This window comes from Cucurbita pepo, chromosome LG11 (assembly GCF_002806865.2).
Source record: "Cucurbita pepo subsp. pepo cultivar mu-cu-16 chromosome LG11, ASM280686v2, whole genome shotgun sequence".
NCBI lineage: Eukaryota > Viridiplantae > Streptophyta > Magnoliopsida > Cucurbitales > Cucurbitaceae > Cucurbita > Cucurbita pepo.
In genome coordinates, this window is record NC_036648.1 from 5,140,758 (window position 1) to 5,162,822 (window position 22,065).

At 36.0% G+C, this 22,065-nt stretch overlaps 3 protein-coding genes across 3 annotated transcripts; all 3 read left to right on the top strand.

The window, feature by feature from the left end:
- Positions 1–2,062: 2,062 nt before the first annotated feature.
- LOC111806165 lies at positions 2,063–5,771 on the top strand. Its single transcript, XM_023691535.1, has 7 exons — positions 2,063–2,518; positions 3,444–3,515; positions 4,594–4,652; positions 4,795–4,951; positions 5,042–5,122; positions 5,212–5,301; positions 5,474–5,771. The coding sequence occupies exons 1-7, from the start codon at positions 2,228–2,230 to the stop codon at positions 5,711–5,713; spliced, it is 990 nt and encodes a 329-aa protein (XP_023547303.1). The 5' UTR covers positions 2,063–2,227; the 3' UTR covers positions 5,714–5,771.
- A 930-nt stretch (positions 5,772–6,701) lies between these two features.
- LOC111805733 (E3 ubiquitin-protein ligase RING1-like) lies at positions 6,702–7,335 on the top strand. The gene has a single exon (XM_023690949.1). The coding sequence runs from the start codon at positions 6,829–6,831 to the stop codon at positions 7,261–7,263; it is 435 nt and encodes a 144-aa protein (XP_023546717.1). The 5' UTR covers positions 6,702–6,828; the 3' UTR covers positions 7,264–7,335.
- Positions 7,336–19,858: 12,523 nt separating this feature from the next.
- On the top strand, positions 19,859–21,366 carry LOC111805767 (myb family transcription factor PHL8-like). The gene is made up of 5 exons (XM_023690986.1): positions 19,859–20,253; positions 20,337–20,413; positions 20,500–20,557; positions 20,640–20,718; positions 20,803–21,366. The coding sequence occupies exons 1-5, from the start codon at positions 20,133–20,135 to the stop codon at positions 21,215–21,217; spliced, it is 750 nt and encodes a 249-aa protein (XP_023546754.1). The 5' UTR covers positions 19,859–20,132; the 3' UTR covers positions 21,218–21,366.
- The last annotated feature ends 699 nt before the right edge of the window (positions 21,367–22,065 follow it).

A 22,065-nucleotide genomic window follows, 5' to 3' on the forward strand; every position in this document is an offset into this window, starting at 1 on the left:
ACGTGTGAAGCCACGAACACGTGTCATCATAAAGCACACAATTATAACCAAACAACGGTAGGGACACTTACTTGGTTGGCCTAGGCCGAAGCTTCTATGACCCCTTGACGTTAGTTTAAGACTGCTCTCTGAATTTTAATTCTGCCTGAGGAGTCCAACAATCATAAATTAAAATTCTACCATCGGAATTGGTTCACCTAGTTTTGCCTAAAATAATTTACACCTACTCCTAGTAATTTTAACTTGACTCCAAAAATTTAACTAGCCAAAAGGTGGTCGTACAATTTAAACTTCACTCCAAAAAATTTAACTAGCCAAAAGATGGTCGTACTAACCTTAAACACTTTTGAAAAATTGAAATTAGGAGGAAAGGGTCCGAGCATATCAGAACAAAGTCAGATCAACCAAGATGTTGAAATAAGGAATCAACCCAAGGGAAAGCTCTAATATGAAATCAGCCCAAGGGAAAAGTCTGATGCCGAATGATAAGGAAATCACTACAAGGGAAGTAAGATTCAGATTACCTTGTTGATCGAATATTTCAAGGCAAAAACATTGTTTGAGATTCGAATCACTCTACAAGTAAGAATCGATCATGTCTAGCTTGAATGAATTTTTTGATCAAATATCTCAAGGCAAAAACACTTGTTTGAGATTCGAATCACTCCATAAGCAAGATTGATCATGTCGAGCTTGAATGATTCTACATGCAACCTAAATTACATAAAATTGCAAAGAAACTTAACTATTGGCTAAAGAAGAGCACAAATGCTCATTTTACTACATTTTCCAAGTAAAATACAACATACATGACTTTAGCCTCCAAATGAAACTAATATTCTAAGAGCGGTAACATTCATACTTTAGGATCATAATTAACCATTCTGGCAAAATGAAACTAATATTCTAAGAGTTGTAACATTCATATTTTATGATCATAATTAACCATTAGGTAAATGTAATCTCAAGTAAATAAAAAGCCTTAAAATATATTAATGAAATACAATAATTCCAAATTACTCTAAATTGTAATCCATCCAAAATTTATAATAATGAAACTTTCTTTCTTCAATGTGGCATGAATTAAAATATCTTTTGATAATTTTAGCAACATTTTCTTCACATCTTCGTTGAAGTATATTGTATGATTGATGTCTCTTGGTTTATATCATGTTGGTCTTGAGCTGTCAGAAAGTGTATTCTCCGACTCGCTCCAATGGTTCAAGTGAGATGTTAAAATGAAGTAAGGGGTCTCCCTTTTACAGTGGAGGCCAACCCCCACTTATCGGGATGTGGGACAATTTTTTTTTTTTTTTTTTTTAATTTTCTAATTTTTGAGTTATTACACAAAAGATGATAGAAAAATAAATCTTATACCTTTGAGTTTTTTAGATGTATTAATCGATAAATTGAAGTTGGAGGGGAGGGGGAAGCTTGATGAAGAAGAATTGAGAAAAAAAAAAATTTCAACCTTGCTTTAAGAAAGGATTGAAGAAACTTCTTTTTTAGTGGGATGATTGAGTTGAGATGTATTTCTCATCAGAAGTGATTCCTATCTCAAAAGAAAATAAAATTACATGGAATGATCTTTACCATATTTTTTTTCCGAAGAGATATGCAAGTTGATAAGGATTATAGTGTTCCACAAGTTTCACCTGAACTTGTTACACGAGGCCAAAAAGATTCAGCAAACATTCATTTTTCATCGATAAAAGCATGGAAGAATTGGAAGTTAAAGATTTGTAAGATTTGAATTCAAAATTAAAAAGAAAAAAGAAAATTGGTAAAGGTGAGGCGGGCACAGTGCGTAGATATTGACTTGAGGCGCAGCGGCGACGCATTTATGAAAACAAGGTTGAGGGCGTTGGATTGGAATGGAGGAAGTTTGGAGCGAAGAAAACTCCGGCTATACATAGCCAACCAGCTCCACTCGCCTCCAAATTCCTTCTTTTTTTAGTTTTTTTGTGGAATCTTGTACAAAACGCGGACTTACCCATCTTCCATTTTCCTTTCCATTCCGCACCTAACGCGTTTTCTCTTCCTCTTCCACCTTTGNTTTTTTTTTTTTTTTTTTTTTTTTTTTTTTGTCTTCTCAATTCACTCTATTCCTCTTCTTTCTCGCTTCTTTTCCTCCTCTAATTCATCCATTCGCCTCTGTTGGGTTTCTTTCTTTTCTTGACTTGATCGCCTGAGTTGGGTTTTTGGTGATATAGGGGTTTTCAGGACAATGAGCGATCATCTTGTCCTGTATGTTGACCATTTGATTCCACCAGTTGCTCCAGTTCAACCTGTGTCCGACCCGGTTGACCCGATTCCTTCCGCACCGCGTGAGGGTGTTTCTGACTCGGCTGCGGCTATTCCTTCGTCTTCTACTGCCACTGCGGATGATCGGACGGTGGAGCAGGATGCACCCAATGAGGAGGACCCTCTGATTCAGGCGGCGGAGTGTCGCATTTGTCAGGAAGAAGACACTCTCAATAATTTAGAAACTCCCTGCGCATGTAGTGGTAGTCTTAAGGTATTGACGCCTCACCCTTTTCTGTTGCTTCTTAAATTAATACGTGAATACACAGGGGACACCCTTTTACCATAGTTTGTTGATTTGACTCTGTTTTCTTTCATGGCGTTGGATTTATGAATGCTGTTTTTGCTGAATTGGAAGCTTTGGATATAGTTCTTTCATACTGGTTCATTTGGGTTTAGTAACTTTCTTCCTTTTACTGTCTTTGGGATGGGTTCAAGTCTATGTTTATTGCTTTGATTTTTGTTTTTTTTTGGTCAATTTTTGTGTTGCTTCCAATGTGGTTTAGTTTTCGCGGAAGCAAGCTGGAAAAGGACATAAAATAACAAGTTTATCTAGTATTTTCCAAAACTGTGATGGATTTGAGTTTGCCTAAATTTTACAGTGTCTTGTTGAGAATTGACATGCTCATATCTTGAGAGGATTTATATCATTGATGCGGGGAGGACTGGAATGAAGTGCACGAAATAATTTGTTGTTTGGTGGTCATTTCTTTTATTCTTTGTTTGGTCAATTGAATATTTCTTTATAAAATTTTCCCCAATGCTTCGTATGTGACGTTTAATATCATCTCCCGTCTAATAGTTTCGTGATAAGAGTAACGCTTTTGCCTAAACTCTTTTGTTTGCATAAATTTCTATGATCGATGGGAAATTTTATGAGCTGTTATGTGGTGGTATGTGCTGTGTCTGAGTTATAAAGTGGCTTGATAAAACTTGACACGAATTATGATTATCATTCATGATGTCATGGTAGAATTATAGTGATCCATGAACTCTATTTTTTTTTTTTCTCTCCAGAATGTAACTAAGTTTGGTTATGCCCTTAGAATTATTGACCAATATGATCTAGTATAGGAAAATTTATCGGGCGTGCTTGTTTATTAATCTTTTGCACGTGTCTGATGAATGTTTGTGTTCAGTATGCTCATAGGAAGTGCGTTCAACATTGGTGCAATGAGAAAGGAGACATAACTTGTGAGATATGTCATCAGGTATGCATGATGTTTTGATTTGATATTTCAACTATTATAGTATTATTTTATAAAAAAATTTCAAATAAGTTGCTAATATTATCTTTATACTTTAGCTTCCGTGCAAGTTTTCCTCCTAGTATATTTTTGTTGAACTCATTACTCTTCGAATTTTGAAAAAAGGCATGCTTTACACCGGTAGTTCGAAATTTTCATTATTAGTGATTTAAAATGTGCATAAAAAATGAACGCTTACGAATGAGAGGGAGAAAACCATATGATTCACAATTTGCTAGGGTTGCTGTTGTAGGAGAAAACTGTAAAACTCGAGAACGAGACTTTGCTACTTTAGAAACCTCATGGATGATTGGAGACTCTTGCCCGTTTACTTCTCTTCGCACTTGTCTGATTGTCTCTACTCTCGACCAATCTCTTTTGTCTATCCTCTCCGAGCCATTCCTTTTGTTCATCTTTTCCTTTGATACATCCATCTCTGAGAAAACCATAACAGTGGTCAGTGGTTTACTATAGCGCACACAATTATTTGGATCTTTTTGCAATGGGCTGGATTCCTTTTTGGATAGTTTGAATCTGACTTCATAGAAGATTGTCCCAACTCCTTGAGGAGAAGATGAGCAGCATGTCAATTGGTGGATTCTTCCTTCCTCATGCTCAACCAAAAGTAATGTGGATGCTACTTCGAATATGCTGTCTGTCAGAGATGGTAGAGGTAAGGAGTGTCTACCATGAAGATGCAAGTTCATTCGTGTTGAAGTGTGATGATGGATGAGGCATTGATGTTTCCTCAGACTTATGTCTTAAGACATATCTCTCGCTGTTGGAACTTCGTTTGTTAAATGAAAAGTTGGTTCGATGTTTTAGTCTTACCAAATTTTGAGCGTGGGGCTCTCAGTTCAGGACATTCGACTCTTTTTCTCCTCTGTCTGTGATTCTTTCCCCTTTATCTTTACGTGTTTCATGTTATGTTGAATGGTATCGACATCATGTGATTTTCATTTGCAGTTTCTTTTCTGATGATGTTTTTCTTGTTTTAATTCCTCATTGATTGATATTCTGGTACGATTTATTCAATTGCCAGTCTTATCAACCTGGATATACTGCACCCCCTCGTTCTGAAGAAACTGTGATTGATATGGAGTAAGTTCAACCTTTTTGTTATTTGCAATTTGCATGTGAATGGCTTTATCAATAATCATGCATCTGAACACCCACAACCGTTTTATTTTCATGTAATTTGTACACGCATTTGAAATATTGACCTGGATGTGGATATGCACAGGGGACGATGGACTATCGCTGGTAACCCGTTAGACCTTAGAGATACTCGGCTATTGGCCATTGCGGAGGCAGAACGTAATTTCTTGGAAGCTGAGTATGATGATTATGCTGCTTCAAATGATAGTGGAGCTGCATTTTGCCGATCAGCTGCCCTTATTGTAAGTTTTCTTTCTTATTTTAGTTCGTACAACTCTTGTATTTTCCATGAAACTCTGATGATTGATGAACTATTTGATTATACTGGCTAGCTATTAGCCCTTCTCCTTCTTCGACACGCATTGACCATAACGGATCCAGACGGTGATGATGACGCATCTGCCTTTTTCTCTGTAAGCGAGATGGGAATTTGTTTTCTTAAATTTGAAAGAACAATAGTATAATCGGATGGATATTTATAATCTGGATGTACCTTTGACAGATTTTCTTGCTTCGTGCTGCTGGTTTTCTTCTACCATGCTACATCATGGCTTGGGCCATCAGTATCCTGCAACGTCGTCGACAAAGACAGGTTGGTTGGTGATTATGTTCTTTAGGTGTTGCCATCTCTTAAATAAGTAGATATTTTGGTATATATTGTAGAAAGCAAGGATGTTTGTGTAGGGGGTAGGCAAAATTGTTGGTCTTTAAGAATGTTGTTGACACTTGAATTGAATACAAGTGTGGTGGTTGTGAACCAACAGGAGGCGGCAGCACTGGCTGCAACACAAGTGGCGTTTGTGCTACAACATGGACAGCATAGAGGTTTACAATTTGCAATTGCATCAGCAGGACCGCCCCTCGCCCCTCACCCACACCCACACCCACACCCACACCCACACCCACACCCTCACCCTCACCCTCACCCTCACCCTCACCCACACCCACACCCTCACCCTCACCCACACCCACACCCTCACCCTCACCCCCACCCTGCTGTTTGAACCACAACCAAACATGTAATAATACTATGTTGTTCATACATGGAAAACCTTTCTTCTACTTCCCTCTCGTCGTGTCGATACAAACAATTTGCTGCTGTAATCTCTGGATTCTTTTTGTTTTCATATGGAAAACAAGGCCAATACTTAGAAGGAAAAGTAGGGGATTTCTTCATGTGTACCGTCTTTCCTTCAAAGATTTTGCTGTTTATTGTCCAGTTTGTTGGGATCGTAAGAACTTCATTCAGTTCATCAACATATGGCTGATAAATTACTCAAATACATGTTAAAAGAGCTGTTGATACATGTTAAGGTACTCGGAATGCGTTCGATATTAACATTATTTTAATCTTTTAGAAGATTTGGTTAGAAGTTAAAGGCTAACATGAAATTTTAACCAAAACAACACGATCATACGACGGTGTCAAACGATCAAAGATCCTATTTTCTATTGCAAAACTTTCAATTTATTTATAATCCTTACATCTAATCTTCTTATGTGTATATATATATATATATGAAAAGTATATACTCATGACGAGCAAACGGAGTATTAATTGTTGTATATTAGTCTAATTAACACAAAACTTGCAAAATTTTATATGAAAATAATGAAGAATTAAATTTAAATTATGTATAAAAAAAGAGAAATATAAATTAATTAGTTAATTAAAAACAAACCCACATCTTAAATTGATGTCTTCCATGGATGAACAAGTCTATACATAGTTGATTAAATTTTAACCAATGGACGGCAAAATAAGAAAAGAAGACGATGAAAATAGAAAAATAAAGAATAGATGAGAAAATGTATGAAATGTTTATGAAACAATATGACTCTGATATTTGGGTGTGTTTATGAAATGATGACTATGATATGCTTACGAAATGATACGTATGTTATGAGATGTGTTATGATATGATATACGTGATGAAAGACACTTAAAATGTCCAAGTTGTGATCCGGAGAAGTTCCAGATCCTTCCTGATTGTGGGGTTCGCCCACAGCTTCTTCATAATACCGTTTGAGGTTATATCCAAATCCATGGGTTGAGAAACCCAATTCCCCTGAAATTTCCTCAGAAACACAGAGACCTGTCTCTCTTCTCAAATCGAGAATGGAAAACGAAAATGGAAGCGAGAGGATACTGGTGGTGAACCTTGTTACACAGAGTATGATTGTGATCGAGGGACGTTCGAGGTTGGAAGCTCTATTGCGCGATTTGGGTGGGAAGGAGGGCCACCCATCGGCCTCCAAGGCGTCCATACAAGCGCTTCCCACCGTTCAGGTCAAGGCAGAGGAGCTGCCTTGCGAGTGCCCCATCTGTTTGAACGAGTGGGAGATGGGTTGTTTAGCCAACCAACTGCCCTGCACACACAAATTCCATCGCGATTGTATACAGAAATGGCTTGGCATCCATGGGACATGTCCGGTTTGTCGGTACAAGATGCCCGTTGATGAGAAGGAAAACGGCGTCGGAGTGGAGGCAAGGAGGGCGAGGGAGATTTGGGTTGCCTTTTCTTTCAATAACGATACGAGATTTGAGGGTTAGAATCCATTGCTCTGTTTGTGGGTTTGGAATTATTGTGTATACACTAAATAATAATAAATCATGTAATTCAAAACAAAATCCATTGTTAACATAATGTTCCTCCAATCACTTCAAATTAATTAATTCCAACATAATCTAACTTTGTGTTTTGTATGGAAATAATTATTTTAAAACAAAATTAATTAAAAATACATTTTAATTTTCAAAATTTTATTAATATCTTCCTCAAATAATGTTATCGTCATTACATCATCATCATTATATCAACATCATCATATCATCCTCAAATAACGTTATAATGATATCACACATCATCATAGAATGTTATCATAACATACCACATAATCATTATATCATCCTCATTATGTCATCGTCAATTAAGGTTACCATAATTTAGCTAAACCTCATCACAACATGTAAAGCGTAAATGATACGTGCCAACACCACTTTTGGCTCGTGTCGTCATATTTACGACAAGTCTTCCAACTGAGCTGATAGTAAGGCCATGTACTTGGTTGGCTTAGGCCAAAGTTACTGCAACTCTTTGATGCTAGTTTAACATTGCTCTCTGAAATTTAATTCTGCTTAATGAGTCCAACAATCATACGCTCGGACCCTTTTGTACTAGTTGCAACTCTTCGAAAGGTTAGTGTGACTACCTTTTAGTTAGTTTAAATTTTTGGAGTCTAGTTTAAATTATTTTATGCAAAATTAAGTTTAGTTGGTTTAGATTATTAGGAGTTAGTTTAAATTATTTTATGTTATATTAGTTGAGCCAATTCCCATATTAGAATGCTAATTTATAATGGTGGAACTCAAGTAGAATTAAACTTCAGAAAGCAGCGTTAAGCTAACATCAAGGAGTCGTAGTAGTTTCGGCCTAGGCTAACTAAGTAAGTGGCCATACTATCAGCTCAGTTGAAAGACTTGTCATATGTATGATGACACGTGCCTAGTAATCCTTGCATATGTCATGTATGTTGATATGATGTACTGTGATGACATAATATGTTATAATGATGTGATTTGCTAAGATATTATGATGTGTTATGATGATGCATTATGTTATGATGATGTGATGTTGTAATGCCTCTAATTTTCTAAACCTAATTAGTGACGTCACCCATGCATAAATAAATTATTAAGCAGAAGCTCATCATAAATAACTTTGGAAAACACAATGTAGTCTTAACATAAAGGTCTAAAAATCCAAACCAAACATGTATCTAAGAATAAAACGTTCAGTAACTAAATTAAAAAAAAATCTAAATAAAAATAATGTACAATGCTTTAACTTAATAGTCAAATAAACGTAAACTACTAATAATGCCCCCTCCTCAACTTTCATGGTGTCCTCAGCTTCACCGTCAGCCGTACATTGGTGTCTTGCCTTTACCTGAAAAATGTAGGTAGTACGTGACTTGAGTATACTCAGTAAGTCACCCCACTGTTGGGGTTAGAAATGCAAACACATACAACATATGACCGGGAACTAACTTTTCGTAAACTTTACATGACCTTGAGTGCTTTTCTATTATGGGTAGGGTTGGATGTGTTGTACTCCTTCACTCATGGCCCATGTACGCGCACATGGACCCACCAGGCAGGCTCGTATACGTACTTCTAGGCTTGGTTTGGTCGGGCACAACGTATTACACGTTGCCAGACACCACAGAACAGAAAAGGCTCGCATGATATCATGACAAACATAAATATTGTATTTCATCATTTCATAACTTAAAGGAGAAGTATCCCGATGCAAGTGACATACATATATGCATGAGGTCCCTTAACATACCTAACATGACATTACATAAGCATTACTAACATTACATATACATTTCTTACATTACATGGCATATCAGATAACTTACATTACATGACATATCATATAACATGAAAATACGTTCCAATTCCATAAGTGTTTCATAACATAACAGTCAACAGTCAACTTAATCCATACATCACATAACATAAACAGTCGGCAGTCAACACAATCTATACATCACATAGTTATATCACATAAATATGGTACATGCAGGGGCCACAAGGCACGCACCATCATACAACACTTAATAAGCTAATTCCAACAGTAAGATCACTTACCTCAATGGCCTTGGCCGAAGTCACTCACAACAATTTAATTCCAATGGTTAATTACATCCTATAAGAACCACATAACATATTTAGAAACCTTTCATAACCTATTCTAGCTAAGCCTCATGTTAGTTAATAAAGGAAGACCCTAACACAATCTGGTATGACTATTAAAGACTATACTAACCTCATAATGAAAAAATAAGGGCAGAAACGACTTCAGAAGGGCTGAAAATCTAGGAATCAATAAATTATATATTGGGTTTTATGTCCTAAAACTCATAGTTGGTAAACAAAAACATATTCTATTTTTCAATAAAGTTATTATTGATGTTTATTCAGTAAAGATTGTTATTGAATAAAGTGAATTTTACGATTATTAATTTATATTCAATAAACTAAGAACATTCTGACTATATGTAGCGACATAAAAGTGTTTCAAGTTCAAGTATATAGTCAAAATGATCTATAATATAGGGATAAGACTGAGTACCTTACCCTGGGAACACTATGGATGCGGCCCACTTTTATATATGATATAAACAATGTGATCACTATATTGTACATGCGGAGACATGTGAGTAGGGGCGTCCTATGCAATGAGTGATTTTCTTCATGGTCCGATCTTATGCAATGAGTATTGCATAAGATCGGACCATGAAGAAAACCACTCTCACTTTTTAATGTCGTTTACTGTTGAGACTGATTTTTTTCATTCGATGACCTAGGTAACTCGATCTTAATCTTGAGCTAACCATGAACTCCTGTTTATTCAGAATTATCCTTAGATTTGCATGGGTGAGAGTGGCTCGAGTTCGTCGACTCAATAAGCCTCCCATTTCAAGGGTAAGACTGGGCAAATAGCTANTATTATTGATGTTTATTCAGTAAAGATTGTTATTGAATAAAGTGAATTTTACGATTATTAATTTATATTCAATAAACTAAGAACATTCTGACTATATGTAGCGACATAAAAGTGTTTCAAGTTCAAGTATATAGTCAAAATGATCTATAATATAGGGATAAGACTGAGTACCTTACCCTGGGAACACTATGGATGCGGCCCACTTTTATATATGATATAAACAATGTGATCACTATATTGTACATGCGGAGACATGTGAGTAGGGGCGTCCTATGCAATGAGTGATTTTCTTCATGGTCCGATCTTATGCAATGAGTATTGCATAAGATCGGACCATGAAGAAAACCACTCTCACTTTTTAATGTCGTTTACTGTTGAGACTGATTTTTTTCATTCGATGACCTAGGTAACTCGATCTTAATCTTGAGCTAACCATGAACTCCTGTTTATTCAGAATTATCCTTAGATTTGCATGGGTGAGAGTGGCTCGAGTTCGTCGACTCAATAAGCCTCCCATTTCAAGGGTAAGACTGGGCAAATAGCTAGGGACATAGGGTGCAAGATGAAATTCACTCCTACCCACTTTTAGAGATAGTAGAGAGGTTGTTCCCTTAAGTACTAACTCTAGGTCTTGAATAAGGAGCCCCACCCTCTCATTGGTTTGAGAGGGATTCGGTTTGGTGGTTGGACCGCAAACCAATTGTTCATTAGAGAATCAATGGAACATAAGGAACAAGAAGTAACTTCAGGGGTAAAACGATAAATTGACCCATCTCTAGTTACGAATTGGTGGGATTTATGCCCTAAAACCTCGTAATTAATTATTTAATTTTTAACAATAATTTTCATTATTTTATTTGTAATTTAATTGTTATTCATTGTATGAAAATCCAAGGTTATTAATGTATTCTTGAACAGTATGTGGTTGACATATAAAAGGATCGTGTTTAAGTAATAACCTAAAGAGTCTATAGTATATGTATAAGGTTGGGTGCCTTATCCAGGTAACACTATTGATACGGCCCACTTTGTAATCGCTACAAATGATTTGATCCAAATCGTTCATATGAAGACATGTAAGTGGGGGTATCCTATACAATGAGTTTGTATAAGACTGGACCAAGAAATATTTAATCTCTTTTTATAAATCCATTAATTGAGAAGATTAATATTTCACATGATGATCATATGCGACTCGATCTTAATCCTGAGTGAGTTATGAACTCCTGCCTGTGAAGGCTTGTCCTTTAATTTACATGGGTGAGAACGACTCTTTTAGCCGATTCAATATGCCTACCATTTTGGAGACTTGACCAAATAGGGAGTTGAGAACATAATATCATGAGATGAAATTCACTCCTTTCCATATAAAGAAAGTAGATGAGTTGTTCTCTTAAGTATTGATTTTGGGACTTGAACAATGGGGCCCCACCCTCTCATTGGCCCGAGAGGGAATTGGTTTATGATTGGATCATAAATAAATTGTTCATTAGAGAATCAGTGGTACTTAAGGTGAAAGATGTAATTACAGGGGTAAAATGGACTTTTGACCCAGCTGTAATTCTAAACAACTCGTGAATGATCGACTTGCTTGTAATGATTATATCAATGGACATAACCTGTCCTACAGTGCATAAGAGTGCAACTCTAGGTCTATAGTGGAGTGATCTATAGTTAATGAATGAAAATTGATTAATTAAAAAGTTTAATTAATTAATTTTGTATAATTGGAGCTTATAATTTGTAGGTCCATAAGGTCCCCTTATTAACTCATAGTAACGCTAAAAAGTTCAATTTATTTGAAAGAAATTTTGAAGTGTTCAAATTGATATTTAATATTTTATGTTATATTAGTTGAGCCAATTCCCATATTAGAATGCTAATTTAGGATTGTGGAACTCATTACGTAGAATTAAATTTCAGAAAGCAGCGTTAACCTAGCATCAAGGAGTTGTAGTAGTTTCGGCCTAGGCTAACTAAGTAAGTGGTCATACTATCAACTTAGTTGAAAGACTTGTCATATGTATGATGACACGTGCCTAGTAATCCTTGCATATGTCATGTATGTTGATATGATGTACTGTGATGACGTAATATGTTATAATGATGTGATTTGCTAAGATATTATGATGTGTTATGATGATGCATTATGTTATGATGATGTGATGTATTATGATGCTATGATATGATGATGATGCATTATGATATAATGATATGAGATGTATTAGGATGATATGATATAGTACGATGATATCTCATGTTACAATATTGTGCATGTTTGAGATGTCATGTTGTATAACGTCTCATGCTGATCTCTAATGCGGAAATATAACTCTTAAAAGAAAACATGTCATGTTGTATTGTAACGACCCTAAATTTCTACATACTTAGAATTGCTACTAACATCCTATGTTCATCTCTAATGCAGAAATATAACTCTTAAAAGAAAACATCATCTTTAATATAAATGCCGAAAACATTTAAAATCATCATTTTTTTGAGTTTGATCTCTTCCACTGCCAACCACCATTCTTCCTTATCCAGTAGCCCTCCTCCTCCTCGGTACTCACTAAAGGTTTGAGTTTGATCTCTTCCACTGCCAACCAAGGTTGTTCTAGCAACAAGTCCATCCTCTTGGCCAACAACGCTATGACATCATTTTAGTGGTAATTAATCGTGTGCATCAAGGTGTTCCATGGCTCGTTAGTCCTTTCTTCCATAGCGTTGCACTAATTTGATACACCTGAAGGAAGGGAGTTTTCGTCTCACCGACGTTTAGCCAACGGGGTAAACTGTTCATATTCCATCGTTTTCTTTCTATATGTCACCTTTATTTTTCTTGCAGGTGAGCTCATGATGAGTAGTTGTGCGTGGGGAACGTTTGAGAATTATTCGTGGTTCATTGGGTGTCTTAAAATGAGAGGTAGGGTTCGGTTTGTCTTTGCCGGTTTGCATTCTTCGGAACGGCACTGTTAACTGTAAATTTCAATGACTTTGCAAAGATACCAAAAATGATCATTTATTACTGATACGGTATAATCCCTTTTATAAGAGAAATTCATCAAAATTAATAACAAGAAAAGGTAACTAACAAACTAACTAATAACAACGAAAAATACTAACTAACTACCTCAACATGCACACCATTGGCGTTAGTTTTCTTCCACATCCATTAATGTTCTGTTGTTCCAAAATGATAGAAGGTTTTGGGGTGATTTTGAGCATTGAGGGGGCATGGTGTCGTGGGTTAGTCGGAGACTAGAAATTCCTGGCGTTTTGCTGAAAATCTCGCATTTTCCGGCGACCATGATTTTTTTTGTTCTGAATCGTTACATGCCTTATGATAATGAAAGTTTTCTGATACAAAACCCCTAAATGATGTTATGATTGATGAAGGTATGAAAACTTAGCATGCAGGTTACTTATGATAATATGTGAACGATGTGTGGGGTTGTGCCACATAAATGATTTAAATTTATAAGTATAGGGACCTCATGCATAACGTATGTTCATTTACATTGGGATACTTCTTCTTTTATGAAGAGTACGGGACACGTACATTATAATGATGATCGTCATCATCATGCTTTGCATGACATACGAGGATTTGTTGTACCTCAGGATATTTGGCTATAGCCAACTAGCTTGATCATACACGCTTAGTGGGTGTGCGAGCCCGTCTGGTAAGTCCATGCTTGCCCATGTGGGTCATGTGTAGGGAAGTGCTACACAACCAATTTGTCCGAACTAAAGGCCACCTTCATGATGATTTTAAATGATACCTCTCAAATTATGATTGCATGTGTTTGCCTCCCCTGACCCCAACAGTGGAGTGAGTTACCGTATTTCTTAAAATACTCAACCCATGTACTACTTTTATATTTCAGGTAAAGGTGTAAAGGCGTGACAACCCGATACGATTGACGACAACGTCGCAATAAAGACCTTGGAACTTGCCTAAGGTAGTTGTATTTATTTTAGTAGATCTTAAGTTAGTGTAGGTATTGTTATTTTTACATTTAACTATCTTTACTTTAATATTTCTTTTATACTACTTTAAGACCCATTCCTAAACATGTACGTTAATGAAATTGCTAATGAATTCGTTTTAAATGAATATTTCCACCTAAGAAGTTACGTTATACATTTGATAGCGACTTTAGGTTAGTAGAAAACTAGGGTTACATCTGTTGGGTTTTTAACACCATCAACATCGGGTTTTCTACGAGAATTGTTTTTCCTTTTTTTAGTTTTTTTTTTTAAATGGTTATGGAATTTTGTAATGCATAATTTCCGTTTTACAATATAATTAAAAAAAAATGTAAACGTCTAATATAATATAATAAAATGTTGTACCAACCTAATTTCTAAAAAATTAAATTCTAACATTATAACGATATAAAATAATAAGAATAAGAATAAAATGAATAAGTGGAGGTGTGGTCCAAAAGAGCCGGCAAAATAATGTTTGAAATTAAGTGAAAAATCCATAGTCAATTATTAAAATATGAATGTGACGGAAAAGGCAAATGGGAGGCATGATTATGTCTCGGATAACAAAAGAAACTTAAGAATTTCTATGAACGATGAAGATCTAAGTAATAGAAGTCCAAACCCAATTAAAAGCTAGGAAGAGCAATCCCTCTCTTTGTTCGTCCTAGATTTCAATAATTATGAAATTATAATGAATAGGAGGGTTCGTCCTAGATTTTTCGTAATTTGGAGATTGAATTTTCTAAATATTTTTCAGAAATATCATCTTGGATTAGTGAGCTATCGACTTCCAATTTGAACTCTGGCCAGTGGATGTGATGTGCTGTGCCTCCTCTAGAACATGCTCAAATTTGATGAAGATCCAACAATTGGATTTGAAGATTTGAAGATTTGAAGGATTTCCTAATTACTGCTCATAGTCACATATCTTATTTTCTGATCCGTGGCATTTTTATAAATATCTCGAGGCCAAGGGTAGTTTGGTAATTTTCCATTTTCAAAAAATCTAAAAATTTTCTAAAAATTTTCATTTTTTTTTTGTTGATCAATCTTGAGGATCTTCTAATTAAAGAATTAAAAATTTAGAAATTTTCTTAAATATTGGAAAAATGACTTTTTTTTTTTTTCATCTTTCTCCAAAGGCCTCAAGTCCCTAAAATTACTTGTTAGGGTATTGAAATGACTTGCTTCAAACCTTTGTCAGTGCTTACATCTCTTAATTCCTTACCTTAGATCCTTTGAGTCTTACATGAGCGACTTATTCTTATTTTAGGTATTACATTTTCTGACCGGTAGTTTGAGAATAGAAGGTCGTACTAAACCTTAGTAGTGTTCGAAGTGCCTTTTGTAGGATCTTCCAAAAGTGTGACATGAATCTTCCATCTCAATCTCATACTATTGATACAAGGACTCTATGTACTCAAACTATCTCTTCCATGTACAGTTGGGCTTACTTGTCTACTGAACATATTATCTTTCCTAGGATGAAGTTGGTAGACTTGGTCAATCTGCCGATGATAACTCATATGACGGTGAAGCCCTTCTTGGTATTAGGCAACTCTGAAATAAAGTCCATGGTAATGTACTCCCATTTCTGTAGGGGAGACTAAGGGGTTGTAAGAGTCCTGATGGACGATGTCTTGGTGCCTTGATATGTTGGCAGATCAAGCATTGACCTACATACTCATTTATGTATTACTTCATCCCTTGCCTCCAATAACAAGACTAGAAATCCTAGTACATCTTGGTACTCCTAGGGTGGATAGTATATGGCGAGTCGTGGGCCTCAAAAAGCAACTCTTTATGTTGATATAAACTCATTTTTAAGTACGCATAGTTAACCGTTCCATATCAGACTCTTGTCTATTGATATAGAAAATCCTTTAGGATAGTCAGCTTCCATTATTGATATAGAATATATGATCTTGATCCTAGAGCTCTGATATCAAATGATAAGTAATCAATCCAAGGAAAAGCTTGATACCAAAGGGTAAGGAATCAATCCAAGGAAAAGATTTGATACCAAATGATAAGGAATCATCAACTCAAGGGAAAGTTCTAATACCAAATGATAAGAAATTAACCTATGAGAAAGCTTTGATACCAAACGATAAGCAATCAACCCAAGGAAAAGCTTTGATACCAAATGACAAGGAATCACTACAAGAGAAGTAAACTTCAGATTACCTTGTTGATCGAATATCTCAAAACTAAGAACACTTTGTTTGAGATTTGAATTACTCTACAAGCAAAATTGATCATGTCATCGGAATGAAATCTAAACTACATATAATTGCAAAGAAACTTAGTCATTGGCTAAAGGAAAGCACAAATGCTCCTTTTGCTGCATTGTCCAAGTCTGCTTTACAAAGATAAGATACATGGCTTTATATAGCCTCAAAATAAAAACTCTTTAACCGTATGGGAGTCATTCCAAGAGTTGTAATTTTCATATTTTATGACCCTAATTTGTCACTATATATATTTTATGACAATAATTAGCCACTATATAAATTTAATGTTAAGTAAATAAAAACCTTAAAATACAATAAAGAAATACCATGACTTTAGATTATCATCGGTCATAAATTTGTAGCAATTTAAGAACAAACGAAGCTACATTTGAAGCATCTTGAAGCTCTTGTTGCATAAATGAGACTTGAATCTTCTTAACGTAGAATTGATAGCAACTTGAGTTCAACTTTCATAGAACTTGACTTCATCTTATGGTAATTTGAACAATATTCTTCACAACTTTTTTCAAGTTCATAGTGTCTCATAGAGATGACTTGGTTCGGATCAGTCATACACATAGAAAATATAAAAAATAAAATAATATATCAAAAAAGCGATAAAGTAATACAACATGAAATAGGCACAAGGAATTGGCATACCATGTGTAACACACTCTGATAAGCATGACCATGACACTACGCAATCACGAAGAAGTACCATTAGAGGAGTTGGAACAAATTGAATAAAGACTCACCAAAGCTTTTTCCATATGTCTTCCATATAAGTTTGCTCAAGTGTTAGTTTTCATAGACAATTCTAAACAATTCAAATGCTTCCACTGCACGAATAGAACATTCATTCCTAACAGCTGGATCTTAACCCATATCCTCACACTCGTAGGATAGTGCATGTTCTTTCTGGTCGTTTTGTACACGATTCCTCCCTCGATGGCCGCGTGCACAAAAATAGATGCATGGACGGGTGTGACGAAGATAGACACATGGATGAAAGCTGAAACTGGAATGGATACCAACCACAAAACCCATTATGCAACCACATACATAACTATTAAAATATCATCACTAATTCAATAGGTCAAATCTAATAATAGCCCTTCTCCAACTTTCTCTTTTCTTCCTTTTTCTCCTTTCCTACGCGTCTTTCTCATTCACTATTTTACTTCAGCTTTGTTTTTCCCCCTACCTTTTAATGGTAAATTTAGAACATCTCATTCACTATTTCACCTTTTATTTGTCAATTTAGAATAAAAGTTTGAAATATGTAGAGTGTCTTCTCTCCGCCGTTTTCTATACTTAATTACGGCGTGACGTTCAAAAATCTCTTTTTAACCACACAAATGAACGTAAAGTATATGTAATTTGAATTAAACAATTGAATGTGAATTTTAGTTTGATTGTTGTTTCAAAAAAGGAGTTAGTTTGTTGTGATATGGCCCCTCCCTCTCCAAACACAATAATTGATTTACGAACAAGAATCATTCACCTTTGGATCTTGATTGAGTTTGGAGGTAAGAGTAGTGGGGATGAGGGGCATTAGCATTAGGCATCATCCCCGGAATCTCCTTTACCTCATATGGAATATATTAAAGTAAAGATAAAGGTGTTGAACCAAACTACGCCATTACCTCTCTCACTAAAGGGGAAACCCACTTCAATCCCTCTTTCTCTTTCTTTCTTTCTTTTTAACTTGTTTTTCAAACCTTCGCCCCACATTATGTTGAAAGTTGCTTAAGCTCTAACAATTTCTCCCACCTTTCTTAAAGCTGTTCTACCCATCAATAACGTTATCTCGCTCGAAACTGTTAGGAATCATGGATCTCCACATCGGTATGTTAATCGAGTTTAAAAACTCTAAACAAAGTACACCATTTGTTCAAAATTCTTTATTCGACACTTTGAGAATTTTTGATATCATTTGATATCATGTTAGGAATCACTGTCATGGGGAGGAAAGTTTGGGTTATAATGAAGCAAAATGCAAAGAAATGAAAGGGGTTTGAAAGGAAAAATGTTGCTTTGTAAAATGAAATGATTGGATTTTGATTCCATTCAAAGATGGATGGAATTCGATCGCATTTAATCTTCTTTTTCTTCTCTTCTTTTGTTTCCCCTTTATTTCATTTCTTAACATGCATGCATACCTTGTTAAATAAGTAACATTTTGTGCAAATTAAACACAATACCATAATTAAAAATAAATCTAAATCCGGTATAAGCCAACGTTCTTCAAGTTTATTTACGAATGTAGAATGAGTTTGAGATACAACTTCAAACAAAACATAAAGGACCCAAAATATACAAATAGAATTAGTGCCCCGAGACATCTCCTCTATAACCACACTAGCTTTTCTTTAGCCTTGAGAAATTTCGAACCAATTTCTATTGCTATTTGAGCTTATGGGGAGGACTTAAAGTTTCGAGTGGTTCTCTTGTCTATCAGAAACTCAATATGGGTTTGGTGGAGGTTGTTCACCAATTTTTAACATTATGAGTCTACTGGACGTATCTTAGCTCGGGGTGAATTAACTTTATTGTTCTCTTCACTTAGTCAGCTTGCTATGCCAGAGCACTGAATGATCGGTATATTGGGTTGAGACACTACCTCATAAAAGCCTATAGGACAGTATGACACCTATTGGTATGGACATCATTTGTGGAAGGTTAACTAGCATACCCTTCCATAGAGCCATAGAGTTATTCTGAATCTAGGAGAGTGACCTTGTGAGCTTGCCAGCTACAAAGTTACTTACGTGGTCCCACACTCTTCAGGATGAGTTTATAGCGCAAATGCCTTGTTCAGAAGACCACCGACCATTCCACCAAATAAAGGCACTTGGGTTCCTCAATGCGCTATGTTATCTACCCTAAGCTTGGCTCGATCATATTGCTTATATGCTGCTATTACTTGGTAATGCAGTAATCTCATTTCGCATTGTAGAACGCTCAAGACTAGCTCTTGAAGGCTAATCCAATTTCTAGGAGCACTAAGTCTAGACCATTGATCATCACTCACTATCTCAGGTGCTTAGTTTACTGAAAATATATATATATTGGAGTTTATAGAACATTTGACTTATTAATCAAGAGTATACGTCTTAACCAGTTGAGTGAAGAGAGTACACGTCTACGAATGAGTTAGTATGATGGTGGTTTTGGTTGAAATGAGAAAAAGAAAGGGATAAGTTTTTGTTTGATTCCTTCATCCTTTGAAAAGAACAAAAAGAATCACACTCAACAAAAACAGGAATGACCCATTTTGAATCAGCAAAACAAATATCCATAATCGCAATCAAATTACTTTAAAAGCTCCTCATCCTTTCAAACAAAGTGATTCCATGATGGGTTTTGGTATATCAACAACAAACCTTACACTTTTTTCTCTGCTTTTAACACTCCTCCCTTGCAACGCTGCATCTTTCTTTTTGGAGATTCTCTCATCCTTTCAAGTCAAACATCAAAATTTTAAACAATGTAAAAGTTTGTATGAACGTAATATAATCGGGAAGCAATCGAATAGAAAGGAAAGAAAGAGTCTCAGCTGATGAGAGCATATATTCCCTTCCAACATAGCCTTACCCCACCAATCTCTCCTGACAACATCCGACGGACATATAAACACGACCAAATCCCATTTTGTTCTAAACAAAAACAGAATTATGCAGAATCATCACCACATCAACTTGGTTTTGTCTACTGATGCAAAGCCAAGGCTGAAATGGACTCCGGAGCTTCATCACAGATTTGAGGAGGCTGTCAATCATCTCGGTGGAGCACATAGTTCTGTTTTCTTTCTCTTCTATTACATCTTCCTTCTTTCTCCTTTTCTTTGTGTTTCATTATTTTTTGTTGGTTTGTTGCAGAGGCCACTCCTAAGAGCTTGATGAGAGTTATGGGTATCACTGGGCTTAGGCTGTACCACCTCAAGAGCCATTTACAGGTTCTTCTTCTATTCTATGCAATATCAAATTATAAAAAACATGCCCATTTGTTCTTGAAAGTTAATTATGTTTGTTTATGAGCCAGAAATTTAGATTGGGAAAAATGCAGCAGTCTGAAGCCAATGCCCAACTCAAGCTGGAAGGTTAATTCTCAATACAATCAATCCATCACAAAACTCTTCATTAACAATCTCTCTCACTTTTAGTTACTTTTGTTCTTTGAAGACTTGAAACAGATGCAGGTAAAAGGTGGGAAATTGGACGTGGAAAACAGCGATGTGGGTCAAAATCATAACACGAAAGAGTAAAAACCCATCTCTGTTTTGAATTTGCCTTTTGTTGTGTAGACATTGCTTTGTGTTTATATTGTTTGGATGAACAATTGAAGGAGAAAGAAGATATGGGATGTTATGGAAATGCAAATGGAAGTAGAGAAGAGGCTGCAGGAGCAAATAGAGGTACAAAGGCATTTACAGCTGAGAATTGAAGCACAAGGGAAGTACTTAAAGAGAGTGTTGAGAAAGGCAGAAGAGACAATTGCAGGGTACGGTTGTTGTTCAGAAGCACTGGAAGAGCTCTCTCAATTGGCTTCAATGGTGAGCTCTGGATGTGAGAGCTCATGTTTGTCAGAACAGAGCAGCTCTGTTTCTGAGGGAGATTGTAAGAGATTAACAATGCAAGAAAGTAATGAGAATAATCAAGAGGAGTTCAGAATGGTCGACTTGAATGATGCAGCAACTGGAAGTGGAAGTGGAAGTGGAAGTGGAAGTGGATTTGGATCAGAGTTGATCGAGTTTCTTTGAAAAGGTGGTTTTATTTTATGATGGGAATGTGTAAATGGTAGTGTTGTATATAAGGTATGTAATGTTAAATAAAAGAGATTGTGGGTTTATAAGCAAGAAGCTAAAGACATGCAAAGGTGAATCTAGAACCACAAGAATCATTCTTCTACTCTACCAGTTATTCCCTTATGTTGTGAATTTATGCTTCTTAACCAATGTCCAATTGAGGAAGAAGACTAATGAAATCGGCCCATTACTACTTGGGTAAGAACATACGTACTACTATATTCATCCAGCACTGTCCCCAAGGGTTACATGGATGAACTCTTTCTGAATAAGTAACTAACTTTGAGTAATTTAAGAGAATTGTTATTAAGTTTGAGTGCTTTAATTAGAAAAATTGTTAGTGGTTTTTAACGGGAAGAGAAAGTTTAAGAAGCTGGTTACTGTTTTCTCCCCAATAAATATCAAAGCTAGGATGCCAAAACAAATGTCATCGACAGACGAAGTTGTCGGAGGAGATATGACAACAATAAAGAGTGGAAAGAAGGGGAGTGTAACACTCCAATACCTGTTACTCACGAAGAGTAATTACGCAGCATGGTCGATAAAGATGCGTGTTAACCTATAGGCACAAGGCGTGTGGGACGCCATCGAGCATGGTGATGTTGAGGAACGTAAGGACAGGATGGCTCTTACCGCTATCTACCAAGCAATCTCGAAGGACGTTCTTCTCATGTTGGTAGAGAAGGGCTCGGCAAAGGCAGTGTAGGAGGTGCTGCAAACATTGCATGTGTTGGATTTGACCCACGATCAAACTATATCGAAACAAGGGAAAGAAGCAAAGGAAAAACTTGAGGGGGGGGGGG